At 40.8% G+C, this 23,871-nt stretch overlaps 7 protein-coding genes across 7 annotated transcripts in view; 4 read left to right on the top strand and 3 right to left on the bottom strand.

The window, feature by feature from the left end:
* Window positions 1–5,077, bottom strand: part of LOC306893362 (histone H2B-like) — a 265,067-nt gene extending 259,990 nt beyond the window's left edge. Inside the window, exon 1 of the mRNA XM_079455150.1 lies at window positions 4,378–5,077. Within this exon, the coding sequence (XP_079311276.1) occupies window positions 4,378–4,748 (371 nt within the window). The 5' untranslated portion in view covers window positions 4,749–5,077. The remainder of the gene's footprint in view (window positions 1–4,377) is intronic.
* Window positions 5,078–5,611: 534 nt separating this feature from the next.
* Window positions 5,612–5,951, bottom strand: LOC306893406 (histone H4). The gene has a single exon (XM_079455195.1). It carries the CDS (start codon window positions 5,939–5,941, stop codon window positions 5,630–5,632), a length of 312 nt encoding a protein of 103 aa, XP_079311321.1. The 5' UTR covers window positions 5,942–5,951; the 3' UTR covers window positions 5,612–5,629.
* Window positions 5,952–6,555: 604 nt separating this feature from the next.
* On the top strand, window positions 6,556–6,942 carry LOC306893385 (histone H2A-like; the record flags this gene model as incomplete). The annotated part of the gene is made up of 1 exon (XM_079455174.1): window positions 6,556–6,942. One exon carries the CDS (start codon window positions 6,556–6,558, stop codon window positions 6,940–6,942), a length of 387 nt encoding a protein of 128 aa, XP_079311300.1.
* Window positions 6,943–13,047: 6,105 nt separating this feature from the next.
* Window positions 13,048–13,434, bottom strand: LOC306893384 (histone H2A-like; the record flags this gene model as incomplete). The annotated part of the gene is made up of 1 exon (XM_079455173.1): window positions 13,048–13,434. The coding sequence occupies one exon, from the start codon at window positions 13,432–13,434 to the stop codon at window positions 13,048–13,050; it is 387 nt and encodes a 128-aa protein (XP_079311299.1).
* Window positions 13,435–14,044: 610 nt separating this feature from the next.
* LOC306893405 (histone H4) lies at window positions 14,045–14,480 on the top strand. The gene has a single exon (XM_079455194.1). The coding sequence runs from the start codon at window positions 14,049–14,051 to the stop codon at window positions 14,358–14,360; it is 312 nt and encodes a 103-aa protein (XP_079311320.1). The 5' UTR covers window positions 14,045–14,048; the 3' UTR covers window positions 14,361–14,480.
* Window positions 14,481–15,226: 746 nt separating this feature from the next.
* Window positions 15,227–15,641, top strand: LOC306893394 (histone H2B-like). Its single transcript, XM_079455183.1, has one exon. It carries the CDS (start codon window positions 15,240–15,242, stop codon window positions 15,612–15,614), a length of 375 nt encoding a protein of 124 aa, XP_079311309.1. The 5' UTR covers window positions 15,227–15,239; the 3' UTR covers window positions 15,615–15,641.
* Window positions 15,642–16,949: 1,308 nt separating this feature from the next.
* LOC306893331 (uncharacterized protein) overlaps window positions 16,950–23,871 on the top strand; it is a 33,292-nt gene continuing 26,370 nt past the window's right edge. Inside the window, exon 1 of the mRNA XM_079455114.1 lies at window positions 16,950–17,074. The gene's annotated coding sequence lies outside the window, so the exon portion shown is untranslated. The remainder of the gene's footprint in view (window positions 17,075–23,871) is intronic.

The following is a 23,871-nucleotide window of genomic DNA, read 5'->3' as shown; positions in this document are numbered from 1 at the left end:
ATTTGATCTCAAACCCTCCCTGATGTCCGATGTCTGTCCTAACCCCTGCACAACATTGTAACCAAACCTTTCCTGGACCCCATTGACTACCATAGTAGGACAGATTGCAATGGTAGTCAAAAGTGCCCCAGAAATGTTTGCTGTCCTACATTCCTCAAAATGTCTTATTTTGTGTTTAACAGAACATAAAAAAACAAAGTAGTTTTTCCTACTATGGCAGAATGTTTATTTTTGGGTGAATTATCCCTTTAAATTCACATTGTGGGCAATGCGATAAAAAGAAGCGAATGTCCGGCAAACTGACCTTTCACATCTGAAGTATTTCTCGCCTGTACAGTACATGGCAAAAGGAAAACACGAGCAATCGTGCAGATATAAATCGCTTAGATTTTGATTTGATGGCAGTCGGAGCCGACAGCCTTGCGGTTAAGTGCTCCCACATACGGCGCTGTTGCGCCCCGGGCGACCTGAGTTCGAGTCCCGGATCGAGGTCCTTTCTTGATCCCACCCCGCCCACTTCGCTTCCTGTCCTCTCTACAAAAAAGCTGTCCAAATAAAGGCAAAAATACCCCAAAATAAATAAAAAAGTGTTGATGGCTACATTATATTTTAACTATAACATGATCTGACTGTAGTGTTGGTAGCACTATTCAAGCATATAACAGTGAACAGATATAGCCTAATACGAATCTAGCGTGCATATTTACTACAATTGTGTATGCTGTTACGTTTAAAAATAAATCCATAGTTATGAACATGAATTTTCATGCGTGTCATTTCACAGCTGAACATAAACAAACACTTTCTATACTAAATGTCTATTTATTTTGAGCTAAAAATGATGTGCCTCTCTGTTCAGATTCAGTGTCATGACTCTTCTTCCGCGTTTACTGACGGATTGTGCAGTCACAGTTTTATAAAGCGCCATCACATCTAAATGGACAGCCTGTCTATTCGCTGGGTGAATGTAAAACACACATGACGAAAAAACCTTGTTCCGAGCGTGAATGTTTGTGGGCAGTATGAAACCATTCATAGGGATCTATTGTTTTAATTCCGGCGTTAAACTTTTCACTTTATCGCGTGCGGTGTGGAAATGCTTTAAGAGTGTGTAATGAAAGAATGTGTTCTTCAGATAAATCAGAAACTGAAGAATCGTGGATTGGTCAAGGACACGACGGTGACATGGAAAGTGCAGTCTGGTGGAGAGGTTTTCACACCAAAACGTGAATATGAAGAGAAGCAGACAGACTGTTCAGACGTCTGATTGATCACTTGACATATATAATAATATCATTTGTTTCATGATTTAGATTATTAATCCATTTTAGCTATGACATACATTAAGATCATTTGAAGAAATTACTTAATGGAAGAAGGTGGAAGTTAGAGGGATACTCCACCTAAAAATGAATATTAATAATGGATACCTTTTGGGTGGAGTATCCCTTTGAAGTTTCTTTCCTAGGCATCATCCTCTTAATCACAAAGATTGTTTATATTTACATAATAATATGGCTATAATACTAAGACATGGAAAAATTTTAATATGTGATTCCTATTGGCTGAAAACAAATATATAAAAAGAGGATACTTTGTTTTATTTTAATGTGGATTAAACATGAGACATGTTTCAATGTGAGTTAAAGTAGGATGTGTTATTTTATTGTGTGTTTTACCGTGTGTGTGTGTGTTAACTGTAGTTATCCCAAAATGTCAAATGTAATGCTTTAAAAAAAGAATTTGTTTTGATACAAATGTAGAAATAGAGGCTTCTACATTTTAAAGATTTAATTTATGTTCACGCTTCACAAGTAAATTATGTTGTGACCTAAATGTTAATAATGTGATTATTTGAACACACCAATTCTGTAAAGAAACAGGAGAGTTGCATCTGCTCTTTCACAGCTCCTCCGCTGATCTCATCATTCAATGCACAACCAGTATAAACAATTCTTTTGAAAGCATTAATTACATTGTTTTGTCTGCTTTACCAACACTGTATCACCCAAATGTCACCAATCACATTTCCGACACTTTGTCTCCTTTTCTTCATTTCACCATTTTCAGCTGACAACTTGATAGTGAACAGACATTTTATAAACAGCCATCATGTTATTACCAAACACAAAGTGATTATATATGAAATTACTCATCTATCAACTGTTAACATGAGCATTTAGAATATTCTTGCTTCTTAAAGCCAATGTGAAACTGAGTTTTGTAATGGATCACCACAGATCCAGCCATTTTCATGCGTCCTTCAGTTAGCGGTCACGTGACCACAACGCGCGCCAAATGCGACCACAGAGTGAACTGACTAGAGATACTTAACGCTATGAATTAACTCAATAACATGAGCAATCAAACATTTTTGTGACTCAAAAACAAGTCATACAAACCAACATTCGGATATAATGATCACTAGAGCATACTATTACGTTTCTTCACGTCAGTGTGAACATCACATATTACCCGGACACACATTCACAAACCGCATCACTATTTACACTTTACATTCACCATACACTGTAATAAAGCAGCCGCAACACTCTGATATAAGTTTCGCTGGAAATCTCAGTTTTTACCTGTGAAACAGGAATAATGTCAGAAGAAACGAGAGAGTCGCATCTGCGCTTTCCTCCGCTGATCTGAGGACGCATGCGCAGTTCGTCGTTCTTCCAGCGACTCTCCAATCAGAGTGTCAAAAATAAGAGTCCCTTATTTCCCCCTCCATATCGCCCAATTAACAATAGTAGTTTGAACATAAACGCTGCATTAAGATGCGGTGAATAAACTTAAAACAATAAAAAATAAGAAATATAAGAAAATAAAGCAACACATTACACAATTGTGTACATACTTTGTGTGTATCACATTAGGATTCTTCACTGTTATCCTGACATTGGTGCTTCAGTTTTCAGCTTGATCCTGGATATAAATACAAGACTAATAGAAGCGGTGTTTTTAATTTATTGCAGGGAGTGTCGGCGCCACGAGCGGGCCATTGGGTGCGTGGCCCGGCCACTTAAGTCACTGTGCCCCCTTACTTCTCGAAATAATAAATGAACTTATTAAAAAAACGATATTATAACTTAATTTGAATTATTAAGAATTGTTGTGTGCAATTTTTTTCTAAATTTTGTTATAAATAACGATCGTTTATGACGTTATGTGTTAAATTTTTAATTTGTGCATGACTATCAACTTACAGAAGCTTAAAGTTGTTGCCCTGTTTTATTTTCTGTAGACGGTTTGATGACTTTTCGGAGCACATGTTGTAAATGGCCATTATTTTAAGAAATATATGGGTAGTTGATGGATTAATCGTACATGTTTTCAAATTTTTGCTTCATCACACCATATGACACAAGATGTTAACATTCCATTGTTTTTATAATGGCTTATTATTCCACTTCCTTTTGTTATGTGCATCTGTTTTAGTTGATTTGACTTATCGTTACGTTTTTTGATAGCATTTGTCACTGCTGATTGTGTTTTACATTTCTATAGAGATATATACTGAATGATTCAGCGAGATGATTCTTTATACTGCAGGGTTTCATATTTGCACATTCAGACTTCCGCGTTCAATAGCTTTGTGAATATACATTAAAATGTGTGATTTAATTTTATTATAATTTCCTTACAGATAATTTCAATTACAGATACATTTTTACAATAATATGCCCCCTCACTTTGTATTCTCTGCCGCCGACCCTGATTGCAGTGAACCCATAACAGTGTCTGATGATCCTTTCAGGTTGTGTCGTGATACAAATAGATCCGCAGGGGTCGCTGTTCTCAAAGGGAATTTCAGAGAAAAACAGTTCAGTGAGATTAATAATGTGAGATATCGTGATTCAAACTGAAAAACTACAAATTTGATGAATTAGAAAAGCGCAAAACAAACTTAACAATACTCGAACGCCAACAATATATTAGGGGTCCCTATGAAACAAAGATCTGTGGGTTATGACTTAAACGGCAAAATAGCGCTGGATCACTGCAATATATATTTATTGGTAATATCAGAGTTCGAATGAAACAAATCTATTCAAATTCTCATCAATACTAATAACTTTGAATAACATGCTGGATTTTAATTCCAGTCATTACTTCGTTTATTTGAGCCTGTTTAACGTACTACAGATGAAACTGTGCAGCGACCCCATCGAAGAGGACACTTTAGTGGCTGCGGGTTATGACCTCCACAACATTCAAACTTACGAGAAATATACTGAAAACATCTCATTGATGACGTCATCATGTTCTTAAAAACTACTGCACCGACATCAGAAGCTCTTTAAACGGAAACAGTGGGCGGCTCTTAAAAGAGCCTTTGTGTGGATAAACGCTTGATACGCGTCGCTTTACTTGGAGCTGGTGTACTTGGTGACGGCTTTGGTGCCCTCGGACACGGCGTGTTTGGCGAGCTCACCGGGCAGCAGCAGACGCACGGCGGTCTGGATCTCTCTGGACGTGATGGTGGAGCGCTTGTTGTAGTGCGCGAGACGAGAAGACTCGCCGGCGATGCGCTCGAAGATGTCGTTGACGAAAGAGTTCATGATGCCCATCGCCTTGGAAGAGATGCCGGTGTCGGGGTGGACCTGCTTGAGGACTTTGTACACGTAGATGGCGTAACTCTCCTTCCTGGACTTTCTGCGCTTCTTTCCTCCCTTCACGGCGGTCTTGGTGACGGCCTTCTTGGATCCCTTCTTGGGCGCGGGCTTGGCTGGTTCAGGCATGATGAAGAATAGACGAAGAATAACCGAGAGTCACCGCGCGGGGGTATTTATACACTCCAGAATGCAAATGTTCAGCGTAACGTGCGCGCGCGCTCCCATTGCGTGTTTCCGTCGGCCAAACCCTTAAACTGTTTCTATTGGTCAGCTGAAAGATAGAAGGGCGGATGGAAAGGGCCAATAAAAGTGTTTCCCGCCCATAGCCTCGAGTTTAAACTTAACCCCCCCACGCGGTTGTTTCCTTTGTTTTCACTTCCGGCTCATTTTAAAGCGCGTTATTATTGTAATATTCTACACGGTAAAACACACATGTCTGCGTTTACAGTCCATTACTGAGAAATATACTCGCAAAATATCGCGCTCTTTTTTTATATTGTGCATTCCAATGAATACATTAACATTTAGTTATTTAGCAAAGTTACTGGTTTCTATAAAAGCCAGAAAAAATACCCGTTGAGATCAGAGAGAGTTAGTGTTGTTCTTCTTATGTCTAGCGGTATTCACAGAAAAGAGTTTATATAGTTTTGAATGTTGTGAGACATGTAGTTGACCGGACTGAGTTAGGAATAATGTTCCACCAGAAAGGACTTGTGAAGGATCGTTTATAAAACTGCAATTGTTATTTTTACAATGTTATGTTACCACAATAACTTTAAAAACGAAGCAATTTCATATAGGGTCCAACCTCTTCATGTTCTTTGTACGTTCTTATTTTCAACATCAAGAGTAAAACGTTTATCAAAGGCTGTTGAGAAGAGCGTTTTATTTCACCTCAAGTACATCGCTTTGTTTCATGCTATATAGTGAGCGGTGAACTCTTTCTATGACGTCATGGGTGGCTCTTAGAAGAGCCGTTGGGTTTTCAATGAGAGTCCGGGTCGCGTTTAACCTCCGAAGCCGTACAGGGTGCGTCCCTGCCGCTTCAGCGCGTACACGACGTCCATGGCGGTGACGGTCTTTCTCTTGGCGTGCTCGGTGTAGGTGACGGCGTCACGGATCACGTTCTCTAGAAACACCTTCAACACACCGCGAGTCTCCTCGTAGATGAGACCGGAAATACGCTTCACTCCACCGCGGCGGGCGAGACGACGGATGGCGGGCTTAGTGATGCCCTGGATGTTATCACGCAGAACCTTACGATGACGCTTAGCGCCTCCTTTCCCGAGTCCCTTTCCACCTTTACCTCTTCCAGACATGATGCGCGAGTTGTTCGAACAAGAGATTTGTGGCTCAACGAAGGAAGGACGAGGAGTATAAGATGTGCCTTACAGGACGTCGTTGAAACACACGCACGAGGGCGGCGCCAGCGACGCGTCACTCGTACGTTTTCCCCGCGCGTCTCTCGCCCTCAGTAAATGGCTTTATGATGCGAAATTAAATTTTAAAATACGTTAAATCACAAACGAGACGCGGTCAGTGGAAGCGATGTCGCACCGTGGAAAACATTCACACGACAGTAAAGGTTTTCACTGAGCTGTGGCGTAAACTTTGATGAAATATTAAAGGAGAGAGAAATGTGGCGAGCGAGACTCCTGCGCGATCTCACATCTGTTTTAAATAAGAACTAAATGTTCAATAAGAAAAGAAATAAAAGCTTTAAACCGGATTAAATGCGATACAAGATGAACTCCGTGCAGCGGGCACAAAGAAGCGGGTTGGGCCTCGCGTTCGGAGGGAAGCTGGCCGATTGGTTGAAGAGTTTAACAGGCTCCCGCCAATAGGCGACCGACAGACAATATTAAATACCGGGGAGGCAGCGGAGAGGTTCACATTCTCTCATCGTCTCGAGCTTGAATCGTTAAACTTTAAAATGAGCGGAAGAGGCAAAACCGGCGGTAAGGCGAGAGCTAAGGCCAAGACTCGCTCCTCAAGAGCCGGACTCCAGTTCCCCGTGGGTCGTGTTCACAGGCTTCTCCGCAAAGGAAACTACGCGGTGCGGGTCGGTGCCGGTGCTCCCGTGTATCTGGCCGCCGTGCTCGAGTACCTGACCGCCGAGATCCTCGAGCTGGCCGGAAACGCCGCTCGCGACAACAAGAAGACCCGCATCATCCCCCGTCACCTGCAGCTGGCGGTGCGCAACGACGAGGAGCTGAACAAGCTTTTGGGTAAAGTGACCATCGCTCAGGGCGGCGTGCTGCCCAACATCCAGGCCGTGCTGCTGCCCAAGAAGACCGAGAAGCCCGCGAAGTCCAAGTAAACGGGCGAGTCGATCTCGTTTAGACCCAAAGGCTCTTTTAAGAGCCACACACTTCAACAACAAGAGAGCGATGTGTTCCGCTTTAGCCGTTTGTTCTGGGAAACACTTCAAGTGTTGAAGGTGCGGTCTTGTTCTCGTGAATGAGCCTTAGTCTCAGGATCTTTTCACTGCAGGTATAATGTGTCCTTCTGTAAGTCAAAGCCAGATGAACACTTTTTGTATTAAAACAAATTACCGCAGCTTGCTAGAATTATAAACACTTTTTTTGGCCAGCGAGGAAGAGGCAAACGTTTAGTTTGTAAAAACCTCCGCAGATATTCTGGTTTGCTGTAAAAATAGACCTGCAAACACAACATTCAGTAATCTTAAATATTACTTTTAACTCACTTGGTACAATTCAATCATCAAGATCGTCTTAAAACAAAAGCTTTTTAAAATAAAATATGTCCACGCCCTTAGATATTAAACAGAAAATAAATAAAAACAAAGTGTACAGGCCTTAAATAAATCGCAATGTAGTGGAAATGGACACTACAGTTTTCCACTTGAATTTCCAGCTGGATAAAACATCACTGGTGTGGGATTCAGGGAAATACACATTTACATTTATTCATTTGGCAGAAGCTTTTATCCAAAGCGACTTACAAGTAGTTTTTTATACAGTGTCACATTACTGCAGAGCAATCAGGGGTAAGGTGTCTTGCTCAAGGGCCCTTCAGTCATGACCTGCTGACACTGAGATTAGAACCAGCTGATCACAAGACCAACTCTCTAACCATTAGGCCACAACTGATCATATATACACCCAGACAGCTGCATTTAATTGAAAGTCTTGAGTAAGACAGTGAGCGGTATAGCTCGTGTAAGGCTCGGTCGAATGACTGCACCACAGGTCAAGTGGTGTTAGTGTAGAAGTCCACTTGGAGCAGCTCGGAAAAATCATTGCTCGATGGCAGCGCATATCTCCGGTCCAATATGGTATCTAGACGCACACTATATGCACATATACGGTCCAATATGTTAACGTACTCATCAAGCACACGCTTTCATCCAAAGCATTTTACATTCGTTAAAGAGCCAGTGATGGGAGGTCCGGCTCTTTTCAAAGATTGGGATCTTTTGGTTCGGCTCCTTGAGAAGAGCTGCTCCTGCGCTGCCCGAATGGCTCCTTTGTTGGTGTCACATATTTTAGCCCAATTTAGCAATCATGAGTGCTTTGTGTAGTGTTAAGCATTATTTATAATTGTGACCAATAAATACTTATATTCTTTATATTTGATAAAACTTTAAGCAAAAAAATCTAATAAATGCACAATATTTACTCAACACGTAACGGAAGTTGCATTTGACTTTTCTGTATCGTGACGTATATCCGAGTGGAAGTTTGAGATTTGAAAAAAATGTAGGGCGTGGCTTTATTTAGCCTTCCATTTTTGATTGGTTTGTTAACAAGTTGGCCCTGCAGGAGAGGGATAAACATGCCTGGTCATTGGACAGTCAGCATAGTCCAACCTCTTTTTTCTATCTTATGTCTTGTGATTGACAGAAACTTACTGTTTTTGTTTATGATTACAAGTTCAAATGTAGCATTCCCGGCCGAACTGGTGCAATTCACTCTCAAACTGATGTTAAAGAATTTATTTTACAAAACAAAACACCGTAAGCAAACAAAAATAAACATTAGACATGTGACTGCAAATTGTATACAAATGTCCATTACAAACGTATAAACTGCAAATGTATTTTCGTTAATTTAAATGGCTACACCATAAATAGCGGCATGCAGGCTCATGTAATAGATGTCTTATAGTAAATATGAATTATCTAACAAAAACAATTCTTAATGCAGAAAAAAGCACTTTCTAAACAATTAACAAACTTATTTCAAAGTGCTATAACGTTACCTTATGACCTGTATGAATTTACAAATTGTTATAATTGCAACAATCTCCTTTGTTAAAAGCTAATTCAGTTGTCATTTGTCCATATTGCAGAGTTATTTTGTACAGCTGACGATCTCAATTCAAAGAGAAAAGGCTAAAACATAAAAAGAATGACCAAGTAAAAGGCCCGATTTCCTGCAGACAATCGATCAGACGTTTAAATCAAGAGAAACGAGAACATTATACTACACTGTGATCTGCATGTGACAATAACAATCAATCACACACTCTATATAACATATCACGGATTTACCATTTGCATACATGCTAACGACACACTAGGACATCGATACAATAAACACAGTCTCTCAAAGTTAAGCAGACAAAGGAATTAAAAACAACACCTTGTGCTCTTCATCAGCCAGGAGCTAAGAGATGAAATAAAGCGTCTTTAACCGTAAACTCGTCTCACTTCACTGGTAGCATTTAATTGTGTGTCAATACATCGAACAGCGCTGCTGCACTTCCTTTTACGGACTTCAAAATAAAAGCATGTAACTCTTGTAAAACACATAAGAATACCATGTCAATATTAAGTATTCAGCGAGAAATATTTATGAACCAAAACATAAATTACTACACATGTAACAGGTACAGAAAGTGTACTGTTAAATATATGTATCAATGAGAATTCCCACAAAATTGTTCATTTACATACACCTGATGGCTGCCTAAGTGAATTGAGTGCCTTTCCCCTTTAATTGGTGTGACTTCGTGAGTCCATATTTCCTGTTCAGTCCCCTCCTCTTCCTATTTGCATTGGTTATGCAGTGGAGAGGTGAGGTTATTTTGGGCTCCTGATAATCTTAATTAATCCTACGTTTTATTGTTGCTTTTGTCTATATTTTGACTCTTATTTATGTATATAATATTATTTTACCTATCTGTGTGGTTATTTTTGTCATTTCATCCCGTTTAAGTTATATTTTTGCACCTGGGCCTAAAAGTGATATGAGCACATGTGATAAGTGTATATCGTATTTGTTTTATAGAGTAACCGAGGGCAACTCTCACTAAGAGGCTGATTATATTTGTTTGTACATCAGGTATGTTTTCTGTTAAATGTATTTTATTATATGATTTATTACGCTATTTGCATTGGTTATGCAGTGGAGAGAGTAACCGAGGGCAACTCTCACTAAGAGGCTGATTATATTTGTTTGTACATCAGGGAATAAAAGATCAGCGAAACTGCGAATGCTGTCCTGTTCTTATAAATACACAACGCAGACAACAGACCAGTTACACACATTTATTTATGTAACAATTGGCTCGTTTAATAAGAGACAAACATAATGTTGTTATAATTGCTTCCAATGTTTCCTCATCTGTAAGTCGCTTTGGATAAAAGCATCTGCTAAATGACTAAATGTAAAATGTAAATGTAATATACTTTTAAAAATCTCCTTTTCAGGTAGTCCAGGACAACACTGCCCCCCCATGGCTGGATGAAAAGAAGACGGCCCACTTCCGATATTGGAAGATTGAATGGTCCTTAACAGCAAATGAACTTTGAGAAAAATATAGTGTCCACTGATAAATCATTTGTAACAATCACTGTGTACAACACTTAGAATTGTCATGTTTTGATTTCATGGTGACTCTTACGTTAAAAAATGTTTTGCCATGGTTGACATTTACAAATTTGAAATGCCTCGGGTTGGATGGGCTGATGCGTTTTGTCCTGTTTTTGAGAAGATTTTCTCTGAAGGGACCGATGTTGTAACAATGTAGCGTCTCTTTTGGTTCCTGTGAAACTGCCCCTGGTCCAACTTTTTCCTCCTGGGATTGATCCTCCTGCTGAGGCTGCAGTTATTCGATGAAGTGCCTCATCCACAGCTCTGTTTAAAAAACATGCTCACTTTTTAAACAGTGGTTTCAGAAAACACAGTGGTTAACAAAGAGTGGTGGCCAACAGCTCCTTCACTTTGTCCACACTTACACACCCTTGGTGGTGGGCTGTTACCCGCTTCAGACCCTTGCAGAGAAGGAACATTTTGAAGGCTGTGACAGCTGACAAAGAGAATACGGCAATTTGACTTTGTTTGTTATGTTTGTTTGTTATTGCAATCTGATACAATGCGATCTTTAGGTGTATAGTAGCAAAGTAAAATCAAAATTGTTCAAGGTACCTTTCTAAATGATCTCCACAGTCACCTCCTCAAAGGGCTTTAGAACGGTATAGATCCCTTTCATTGTCTACCATTCCTCTTGATGATGGCATCTCTTGCCACAAGGATGTGTTTCAATATATAAAATATCGAGTTCCACCTCATAGCACACTCCTGTTTGGGCCTTAGCTCTGGCATCCCCATCTTGCGTGGTGTTGAATTCAGCTTCTCTGTGGCAACTGTGTTAGGCTTCAACACGTCCACAGTGGGTTTCACCACCTTGAGTTCATCTTTAATTATCAAGTTTATTCTGTGCGCAAGACATGGGCGATGGGTCCACAGCAACATTGTTATGGCTTTTGCTATGTTTGCTGCATTATCAGTAACACAGCTCACCACTTTATTGACTACTTGTCACACTTCTGCTACTCTTAGTTGTAAAAGCTGCACGATATATAGAGGAATTTACGTTATCTGGATAATATTATATGCGATATCCATATCGCAAAGAGTTGTGATTAATTAAATGTATATTATGTTTCAATCATCTGTGTGTTGCATGCTTAGATTTGGACCAATCAGAAGGGGTCTTACTTTCTTTATACCCGCCAAATAGGTGCTATAATACTATTGGCCCAAAGATGAACCTAGTGGCTCAAAGCAGAGAACTGAAAGTAAATATGGCAGGAGACGAGCGAGGAAAATGACAGCAACAAACGTGTGCCTAAGAAGAATGGTACATCTAGCAATAAATTGGGTTCAAGAGGGGAGACGTGTTACAAATGCAGGTACTCTGTATAACGTGCCGCAAAACTGTGATCAAGTCGAGGGGAAATACAACTTATATCTGCAGTCATCTGGAACACAGCCACAGGGAGTTGCATGAAGAATTCCAAAAGTTTAAGACAAAATCTACCAAAACTGCTCGATCAAGGTTTTACAAATGCAAAGCCTTAAGAAAAAACATTGAAATGCAGGAATTAACGGTCTTTATAATCAAAGACATGATGCCTGTTAAAACACCGTGAGCAAAGAAGGCTTTGTTGGTCTAGATACCATATTGGACCGGAGATGTGCGCTTTCATCGAGAAATGATTTTTCCGAGCTGCTCCAAGTGGACTTCTACACTAACACCACTTGACCTGTGGTGCAGTCATTCGACCGAGCCTTACACGAGCTATACCGCTCACTGTCTTCCTCAAGGCTTTCAATTAAAAGCAGCTGTCTGGGTGTATATATGATCAGTTGTGGCCTGGTGGTTAGAGCGTTGGGCTTGTGATCAGAAGGTTGCTGGTTCTAATCTCAGTGTCAGCAGGTCATGACTGAAGGGCCCTTGAGCAAGACACCTTACCCCTGATTGCTCTGCAGTAATGTGCCACTGTAATAAAACTACTTGTAAGTCGCTTTGGATAAAAGCATCTGCTAAATGAATAAATGTAAATGTGTATTTCCCTGAATCCCACACCAGTGATGTTTTATCCAGCTGGAAATTCAAGTGGAAAACTGTAGTGTCCATTTCCACTACATTGTGATTTATTTTTTATTTATTTTCTGTTTAATATCTAAGGGCATGGACATATTTTATTTAAAAAAAGCTTTTGTTTTAAGACGATCTTGATGATTGAATTGTACCAAGTGAGTTAAAAGTAATATTTGAGATTACTGAATGTAGTGTTTGCAGGTCTATTTTTACAGCAAACCAGAATATCTGCGGAGGTTTTTTTTAACCTAAACGTTTGCATCTTCCTCGCTGGCCAAAAAAAGTGTTTATACTAGCGAGCTGCGGTAATTTGTTTTAATACAAAAAGTGCTGATCTGGCTTTGACTTACAGAAGGACACATTATACCTGCAGTGAAATACGTGTTGATATTGAAATAAAAGATCCTGAGACTAAGGCTCATTCACGAGAGAACCGAGAACAAGACCGCACCTTCAATACTTGAAGTGTTTCCCAGAACAAACGGCTAAAGCGGAACACATCGCTCTCTTGTTGTTGATGTGTGTGGCTCTTAAAAGAGCCTTTGGGTCTAAACGAGATCGACTCGCCCGTTTACTTGGACTTCGCGGGCTTCTCGGTCTTCTTGGGCAGCAGCACGGCCTGGATGTTGGGCAGCACGCCGCCCTGAGCGATGGTCACTTTACCCAGAAGCTTGTTCAGCTCCTCGTCGTTGCGCACCGCCAGCTGCAGGTGACGGGGGATGATGCGGGTCTTCTTGTTGTCGCGAGCGGCGTTTCCGGCCAGCTCGAGGATCTCGGCGGTCAGGTACTCGAGCACAGCGGCCAGATACACTGGAGCACCGGCGCCAACCCGCACCGCATAGTTTCCTTTACGGAGAAGCCTGTGGACGCGGCCCACGGGGAACTGAAGTCCAGCCCTGGATGAGCGAGTCTTGGCCTTAGCTCTCGCCTTACCGCCGGTTTTGCCTCTTCCGCTCATTTTAAAGTTTAACGATTCAAGCTCGAGACGATGAGAGAATGTGAACCTCTCCGCTGCCTCCCCGGTATTTAATCCTGTCTGTCGGTCGCCTATTGGCGGGAGCCTGTTAAACTCTTCAACCAATCGGCCAGCTTCCCTCCGAACGCGAGGCCCAACCCGCTTCAATGTGCCCGCTGCACGGAGTTCATCTTGTATCGCAGTTAATCCGGTTTAAAGCTTTTATTTCTTTTCTTATTGAACATTTAGTTCTTATTTAAAACAGATGTGAGATCGCGCAGGAGTCTCGCTCGCCACATTTCTCTCTCCTTTAATATTTCATCAAAGTTTACGCCACAGCTCAGTGAAAACCTTTACTGTCGTGTGAATGTTTTCCACGGTGCGACATCGCTTCCACTGACCGCGTCTCGTTTGTGATTTAACGTATTTTAAAGTTTAATTTCGCATCATAAAGCCATTTACTGAGGGCGAGAGACGCGCGGGGAAAATGTACGAGTGACGCGTCGCTGGCGCCGCCCTCGTGCGTGTGTTTCAACGACGTCCTGTAAGGCACATCTTATACTCCTCGTCCGTCCTTCGTTGAGCCACAAATCTCTTGACCGGAGATCTCGCGCATCATGTCTGGAAGAGGTAAAGGAGGAAAGGGACTCGGGAAAGGAGGCGCTAAGCGTCATCGTAAGGTTCTGCGTGATAACATCCAGGGCATCACTAAGCCCGCCATCCGTCGTCTCGCTCGCCGCGGTGGAGTGAAGCGTATTTCCGGTCTCATCTACGAGGAGACTCGCGGTGTGTTGAAGGTGTTTCTAGAGAACGTGATCCGTGACGCCGTCACCTACACCGAGCACGCCAAGAGAAAGACCGTCACCGCCATGGACGTCGTGTACGCGCTGAAGCGGCAGGGACGCACCCTGTACGGCTTCGGAGGTTAAACGCGACCCGGACTCTCAATGAAAACCCAACGGCTCTTCTAAGAGCCACCCATGACGTCATAGAAAGAGTTCACCGCTCACTATATAGCATGAAACAAAGCGATGTACTTTGAGGTGAAATAAAACGCTCTTATTAACAGCCTTTGATAAACGTTGAACTCTTGATGTTGAAAATAAGACCGTACAAAGAACATGAAGAGGTTGGACCCTATATGAAATTTCTTCGTTTTAAAGTTATTGTGGTAACATAACATTGTATAAATAACAATTGCAGTTTTATAAACGATCCTTAACAAGTCCTTCCTGGTGGAACATTATTCCTAACTCAGTCCGGTCAACTACATGTCTCACAACATTCAAAACTATATAAACTCTTTTCTGTGAGTACCGCTAGACATAAGAAAAACAACACCAACTCTCTCTGATCTCAACGGGTATTTTTTCTGGCTTTTATAGAAACCAGTAACTTTGCTAAATAACTAAATGTAAATGTATTCATTGGAATGCACAATATAAAAAAAGAGTGCGATATTTTGCGAGTATATTTCTCAGTAATGGACTGTAAACGCAGACATGTGTGTTTTACCGTGTAGAATATTACAATAATAACGCGCTTTAAAATGAACCGGAAGTGAAAACAAAGGAAACATTCGTGGGGGTGGGGCATGTTTAAACTCGAGGCTATGGGCGGGAAACACTTTTATTGGCCCTTTCCATCCGCCCTTCTATCTTTCAGCTGACCAATAGAAACAGTTTAAGTGTTTGTCCGACGGAAACACGCAATGGGAGCGCGCGCACGTTACGCTGAACATTTGCATTCTGGAGTGTATAAATACCCCCGCGCGGTGACTCTCGGTTATTCTTCGTCTATTCTTCATCATGCCTGAACCAGCCAAGCCCGCGCCCAAGAAGGGATCCAAGAAGGCCGTCACCAAGACCGCCGTGAAGGGAGGAAAGAAGCGCAGAAAGTCCAGGAAGGAGAGTTACGCCATCTACGTGTACAAAGTCCTCAAGCAGGTCCACCCCGACACCGGCATCTCTTCCAAGGCGATGGGCATCATGAACTCTTTCGTCAACGACATCTTCGAGCGCATCGCCGGCGAGTCTTCTCGTCTCGCGCACTACAACAAGCGCTCCACCATCACGTCCAGAGAGATCCAGACCGCCGTGCGTCTGCTGCTGCCCGGTGAGCTCGCCAAACACGCCGTGTCCGAGGGCACCAAAGCCGTCACCAAGTACACCAGCTCCAAGTAAAGCGACGCGTATCAAGCGTTTATCCACCCAAAGGCTCTTTTAAGAGCCGCTCATGACGTCACTGAAGAGAGATTCTGTGCTGTTGTGTGTAACGTCACGCTTGAGGGTAATTCAGGTCTAATATGATGTGATTCAAGTTTATTTATTTGGACGCTCAGCTGGCAGTTAAAATCGCATCGCGGCATCAGTTCAGAGCATATTCGCCTTCGGGCTTTACACAAGCGGGCATCGGGTGAGGCGAGACGGTCTGGCTTCTACCATTACTGAATCATACACTGCGTTCCAATCGGAGGTGATTATTTTGCCCAACTTCCGTCGAATAGTGAATGCGTTTGTTTCTTAATTTGTGAAAAAATTATCTTTATTAACAGCGACGTTTTGTGTGATGTCCCCTTCCGTTCAGGGGTTGGCAACCCGTGACTGTTGAGCCACCGCAGTCGTTAAGTCCTCAGTATTCCTCGTTATAAGATGCGTTGGCCGATCCGATCAAGTGTACGTAAAAAGGCAAACTTTTGTCGTGATTTCTTCCAGATAAATCACATGACCCATAACATCAGGGTGTGTGCAAGGATCAATATGTGTTTGATTTTCATATTTCGTTAGAATATTAGAGAGCAGCGGTTTTATTTCTGCTTTGACAGATGTGAGACGGTTAGGGTGGCCATTTCCATCACACCAAAAAGGACACTTTGCGACGTTTAGTGAGGCTAGAATAACTGCATCTGCTGTTCTCAAATACAATACAATTGCGTCTCATATCTATGTTGTCATGATACAGTGATTCTGAGATAGACTACTCTATTCTATTCATTAGACAATTTGATCAACAACATATGTTGATGTAGACCTGTGTGTGTTTGTTCACAGTATTTATTCAAGACACTCCTGTATGACTGGTGATGCTTGACTGCATGATAGACCTAACCCTGCAGCGCAGATTTTGTCATCCTGAGGTGATGTTGCCTCTCGAAAATAAGACCTAAGGGAAGACGAACCAGCAGCTCATCGGTTACCTTTATGTTTTTCAGTGCTGGCATGTCGGTCAATGGCGGCTTTCCCTTTACAACTAACGTCCACTTCACAGAGACATAGTGTACAAAATCGGTGGAAAGCATCTCTAATGCTATTTGATATGAATTCGTGCTCTTTTGTCCATTCCGGATTAAATGATGTCTGACGTTTCGGCATGTTAACGTTATGATGTGACGTAGCCAGTACGTGGACTCTTGTTTACGTTCTTAACCAATGATATATCAGATATTTATTTGACAGCTCTTTCAGCCAATCATGTGTTTGACCGGAGATCTTCCCTGCTGCTGCTGAATAAAGGTTCTAGATTCAGCTCAACTCCGAAGAGGACAAATGAGTGTCCGGCATCAGGCTGCGCCGCACAGGGGGTCTTAAACACGGACGTACCCCAGAGACAGCGCCGAACACCGCGTTGGAAATGTAATGTAACGGTAAGACCGTGTTCACACTTATTAATAAACACTGAAACCACATCTGATCACTTCAGCGTCTGTGCACGAAGCTCAAACCAGAGAAACAGATAACGGATCTCCATTTCAATTACAAACAGAGCATCTCTACATAAACTAATCACATATTGAAATCTACATGCTAGAAATGCATCAGTTGTTGAAAGAGAAAATTAAACTTGTATATATTTATATAAAACTGCTCCAACAGGCGTTTCGGCAGCCATTTTGTTTTTAAAACCACAGAGTCAGCGACCTCATGGCTTTATTGTACAACATCAATGTCAGACTTACACAAACAGTGGCCATTGCTTTTCAAGAAGTTGTTTACACTTCTGCACATGACATGAATTCAGCTGGACTGAAGACCACATCAATCCCCCGTTAGCAAAGGGGAAAAGAGTGAACCTTAAATATGATGAGCATTTTTCAGGTTAAACGGTTTGGTTGATGAATGTAGTTCAGCAGAAATGTGATTCTTTCATAAAGTATGCAAATTATATAATTCATTAATAATGAGTACACATATTTGCCATAAATGCAATAGATATGAAAAGCTCTGGTGTCATTTTGAGCCTGATTGGAAGCATTTTCAAATGTAATTTGAGTAGCAATGTGTCAGTCCTGTAGTGAATCTGAGTCTCTCACAGCAGCGGATCCACTCCTGAGAATAACACGTGTCGCCATCAATCTCTGCTCAAAGGGTTTGAGTTCATTGACCCCTGTATAAACACCAACTCTTTCTCCACACAGGTGGTGTTCTGGCTTTTGTTGAAACTAGTATCTTTGTATTAGCACCTATTGTGTTATTGCTCTTTTATGACATATGGCTTATTGCTCCCTGAACTCTGTGTAAGTCACTTTGGATAGAAGCGTCTGCTAAATGTAAATGTACCACCACCTGTTCTGTTTACACTTTGTCCATGAGCAGCAATCCTCTGCTTAACTTCCACGTTTATATTCAACCATTTTCTTTTCATTTTATTTAAAGTGCGATTTTACGATCCGTGTTGACGGTGTCAATCATTCATTTTTCTTCCTTTTTATTAATTACGGAGGACAGAGTTTCAAATAAAATATTCTTCTAGTTTCTACCTATAGCCCCTTCACATTCTGTCAATGTCATTTTCTTGCTGCTTGGTTTTGCGGAAGTGGACTCATTAATATATTCACATGTGTTTAATTGAGGGAGAAGTTTAATGAATTAATAACCCAGTTTATGATTCATTCATATAGCAGTATATGCTGAATTCACAACCCACAACAGCACAGAATGACAACATCATCATTTCACTGTTATTTCCCCAAAATATCAGTGAACTTTAAAGCAACATTTAAAGTAACAATAAACCACCATTAACCACCGTCACGTTTACATACAGTGACAATAAACCGCCATAAACCACCGTCACGTTTACATACAGTGACAATAAACCGCCATTAACCACCGTCACGTTTACATACAGTGACAATAAACCGCCATAAACCACCGTCATGTTTACATACGGTGACAATAAACCGCCATAAACCACCGTCACGTTTACATACAGTGACAATAAACCGCCATAAACCACCGTCACGTTTACATACAGTGACAATAAACCGCCATAAACCACCGTCACGTTTACATACAGTGACAATAAACCGCCATAAACCACCGTCACGTTTACATACAGTGACAATAAACCGCCATTAACCACCGTCACGTTTACATACGGTGACAATAAACCGCCATAAACCACCGTCACGTTTACATACAGTGACAATAAACCGCCATAAACCACCGTCACGTTTACATACAGTGACAATAAACCGCCATTAACCACCGTCACGTTTACATACGGTGACAATAAACCGCCATTAACCACCGTCACGTTTACATACGGTGACAATAAACCGCCATAAACCACCGTCACGTTTACATACAGTGACAATAAACCGCCATAAACCACCGTCACGTTTACATACAGTGACAATAAACCGCCATTAACCACCGTCACGTTTACATACGGTGACAATAAACCGCCATTAACCACCGTCACGTTTACATACGGTGACAATAAACCGCCATAAACCACCGTCACGTTTACATACGGTGACAATAAACCGCCATTAACCACCGTCACGTTTACATACGGTGACAATAAACCGCCATTAACCACCGTCATGTTTACATACGGTGACAATAAACCGCCATAAACCACCGTCACGTTTACATACGGTGACAATAAACCGCCATTAACCACCGTCATGTTTACATACGGTGACAATAAACCGCCATTAACCACCGTCACGTTTACATACGGTGACAATAAACCGCCATTAACCACCGTCACGTTTACATACAGTGACAATAAACCGCCATTAACCACCGTCACGTTTACATACGGTGACAATAAACCGCCATTAACCACCGTCATGTTTACATACGGTGACAATAAACCGCCATTAACCACCGTCACGTTTACATACGGTGACAATAAACCGCCATTAACCACCGTCACGTTTACATACAGTGACAATAAACCGCCATTAACCACCGTCACGTTTACATACAGTGACAATAAACCGCCATAAACCACCGTCATGTTTACATACGGTGACAATAAACCACCGTCATGTTTACATACGGTGACAATAAACCGCCATTAACCACCGTCACGTTTACATACAGTGACAATAAACCGCCATTAACCACCGTCACGTTTACATACAGTGACAATAAACCGCCATAAACCACCGTCACGTTTACATACAGTGACAATAAACCGCCATTAACCACTGTCATGTTTACATACGGTGACAATAAACCGCCATTAACCACCGTCACGTTTACATACAGTGACAATAAACCGCCATTAACCACCGTCACGTTTACATACGGTGACAATAAACCGCCATTAACCACCGTCACGTTTACATACGGTGACAATAAACCGCCATTAACCACCGTCACGTTTACATACGGTGACAATAAACCGCCATTAACCACCGTCACGTTTACATACAGTGACAATAAACCGCCATTAACCACCGTCACGTAACAATAAATCTAACAACTATTTATTAGAGAGGCGATAAGTCACAATTTCTACTGTTAAATATTTCAAATAAAACTTCAGTTCTTTTCTTCAGAATCAGGTTCTGGTGTGAAAACATGTCCATCTGGCTGCAGTCTCCATGTCACCGTTGTGTCCTTCTCTATCCCATGATCCTTCAGTTTCAGCTTTATCTGAAGAACACAAAACTCTTTATTACTGAATAGTGATGGTGTCCAACTCTCATATGAACGCGAGTCAGAACCAGAGGAGGAATTAACTATCAACATGTATTAACTGTCTTCTAAAGGAATAAATGTAAATAAGAGAAGTGTCGCTAATGGTTCTAAAAATAAAGACACACTAGCATATAGTTGAACACTCACCGACTGTAAGATGGTCTCCATCACTGCAGGATCCTTTACATCCAGACCAGATTTCATCTTAAATCTCACAATCTGCTTATTTGACTCTGTTGTTAATAGTAAATAAATAAATAGTCACTAAATGTTGGATATTCTGATGTTAATGCTACACAGAGGGCACCTTGACTGCAATTCAGATTGATGTCACAAGTTTGACGTCCACACACTGATGTCCTCTTGACCACTTAAACAATAACACAAAATGTTTCCACTGAAGAAACTACAGTGCAGAAAATAAAGTTTACCCAGAGAGCAGAAAAAGACCATTGAATCAATGTTTAAAGTTGTTGATTTGTCAATGTTAGTGTCATTTAATCTTGACATTTCATTAAACCACCATTATTATGATCAGCGTTTGTTTGAGTTTGACTTTTGATCTTGAATCAAGTCAAATCTCTTTCAATACTTGCAAAAGTATGTCAAATAAGAACACTTCTGTATTCGGTTAAGGAAGAGAAAAGTTGAAAAGTTTTAGCTTTGAAATTTAAAAAAGCTACCAAATTTATAACCAAATTTTATTGTCCTTAATTATAATCATTTGAAATATTTTTTTAATTAATTCACCATCCTAAAACCCCTTTTATTATTTATACAAATTGAGACCTGAATATTACGACCTGAAAGCATGAACTTTTATAATAAAAACCTGTATTTCACGCCTTACATTCTTAGGACAGTGAAAAATAAATGACAATAAAACTCAAGGTAATAAATTCATACGCTTTTCGGAAATGAAAGTCCTGTTGATATACATCTGACGGCTGACGCTATACCTGCTGGGTCTGAACTTACTCTGTTTGCAGATGAATGGAAGGGCTTTTGAGCAGTCTTCATCATCTATCAGACCATAAGGATCTACACCACCACAAGGCCGGTTCTGCCCAGTTATGTCACCTGTACTAGGCCCCCAGTTGATAGAGGACTTCCACAACTTTCTTCCGTCTGTCAACTTCCATGAGTCTCTGAACAGACCAATCCACGCTCTAAAATAACCCTGAGTCATGGTCAGCAACAGGTCATTCTCGGCTTGAGAGCGAACGGTGGCCAGATCTGTGTAGTGCTGTCTGCAGTAACTCTGAGCATCAGGCCAAGACATCGAAATATCAGATATAAAAACAAACCTGTCTGCTCCGGTTTCCATATCTAGAATGACATAAAAAATAAGGAAAAATACATTGAATTGTTATTTTACACTTTTAAATCAGATGAAAATGCGATTTAGTTTAATAATTTGCGATCAATGCTTCCCAGTCCTGGTCGTCAGCCACCTGACAGAATGTTTTCGATCTCTCACAATGAATGAAAAACTGCACCTTTAATGTCTTCACAGCGGCTACTAGAGCTCTTGATGTAACAATCAATCACAAAAGATATAGAAAGACATGATCTTGACGTAAGACAGCAAGAGTTCTGTAACTGTACATTTAAAGTATGTTTGTTGTGCCAATGGAAATTATAATCTAAACAAATGTTGTTGGTTTTTGTAAAAGCCATCATCTCGTAGCTTGATTCACCAATCTGATCTGGATCTAGAATCACACAGACATCAAGAATCAGTGTTTGAGTCTCAACAAAATCAAACTGCAATGCATACACTGATTCTTGATGTCTGTGTGATTCTAAAGTCTGCTGTGCTTAAAGTTTCATTCATGTTTTCTGAAAACTTTTTAGACTTCAAAATACAAGCGCACGTCCTGACATGATGTTTTTTTCTGAATCAACGCACAAACTAGATGAGCAAACTAGATTTACCATCGAAGCAAAACACGGGAAGCAGCAGATCAGTGCAGTCGCCATCAGACCATCCGTCATTCTCCAAAGTAACACATTCCTGTTTTCCTTTTTTGTTGTCTGGTTGGTCAAGTTCCCAACCCCAGAATGTCAAAGGCTCATCTTGATACGACCACCGCCAGCTATTGATGTCATTGTAGAGTCCGATCCAGGCTAATGAAGTCAATGCAGGTCCAACTTCTGTTAGTATGTTTTTACAGCCCTGTATGTTTGGAACGCTGGCCAGGTCAATGTGATTCTGTCTGCAGTACACTCGAGCATCATCCCAGGCCTTGTGCTCCTCGATCAGAACGTACTCACATGAGATGCTCATGAATAGACCTGTTGAGTTATACAGATTAAGAAGAGGGGAACAAAGAATTCTGTACAATGTTTAAGACCACAAAGACTGCCCTTAACCTTAAAACATATTTATAAATAACATGCAGAGGAATTGTAAATAAACAATAGTCACGCGACGGTCCTGAAATTGGCACTTATCTGACTGGAAAAATCATGGAGGGTACTTGAAACACCAAATGTTCATATCTGTGCTGTTAGTTTAATTAAAGCCTTGGATAATAACATCAACCTTACCATGAAAAAAAGGTTTTCACGGAATTGAACATTTCCTGTTTATAGTGGCAACTGCGTCATTACTTTGCCACTAACCAATGAAAAGGCAGCACAAGTAGCCCCTCCCTTGGGTTAGCCACGCCTTCATCTGCAGACAGGTGTAGGTGTCGCAGTGTGAAAAGTCTCAGGGGTCCTGCTGGGGGGTCTTATGTTGTTTTGAAACCCCAGAATGGGTTTAAGTGATGCTTAATCGAATAAGAACTAATGAGTCCAGCCAATATGAGAACAAATGTTGAAATGAAATAAGGAAACACAGAATAAACCAGTAGATGTAACAGCTAAACATTACTTAAAAGTTTGGGGTTTTGACCCATAAATTCAAACATGTTACTTGTGAAGCAACAAAATTCATACATTTAAAAACATCACATAGAATGAAGTTCATAATAATTCATACAAAACACTGTGCAGGAATATGTTGATTATGTTTATGTTTGATTTAAGAACAAGAACTCTTGTTACTGACATTTTGTATTACTGACAAGTCTGCTTCGCTAAACATGGATTGTGTTTAACAGATTGTGTTTTTCTCAATGATCTATGATTTAGTATTTTTTGAGAGTTTGAGTTTGCACTTCAACCTGTTTTGTTTCATTAGCTGTGTGCTATTCTAAATATTGTTTAAGACATAAACACACATCTGTCGTTTACTTCGTATTAGCTTATTTATATTTCCGTTTTCAAAATATGGTTTATTGTTTCTTTCAACAAATGGTACTGATTTAAATGACCAAAATGAAACAATATACACATGGCATTGCCAATCAACCCGCGTTAATTTTATTTCTTTATTTTAAGTAAAACTTTAAGTTAGATTTTGTAATTAAACACACTTGTTGGCACAAGTACATTGTGAACAAACATAAATTCAACCGTGTGTAAAGTCTCACACTGACCTGAGAACAGCAGC

The sequence above is a fragment of the Barbatula barbatula genome, assembly GCF_947034865.1.
Source record: "Barbatula barbatula genome assembly, chromosome: 4".
NCBI classification, from domain to species: Eukaryota; Metazoa; Chordata; class Actinopteri; order Cypriniformes; family Nemacheilidae; genus Barbatula; species Barbatula barbatula.
Note: the sequence above shows the minus strand (reverse complement) of the source record. Positions and strands in the feature narration are given on the sequence as shown.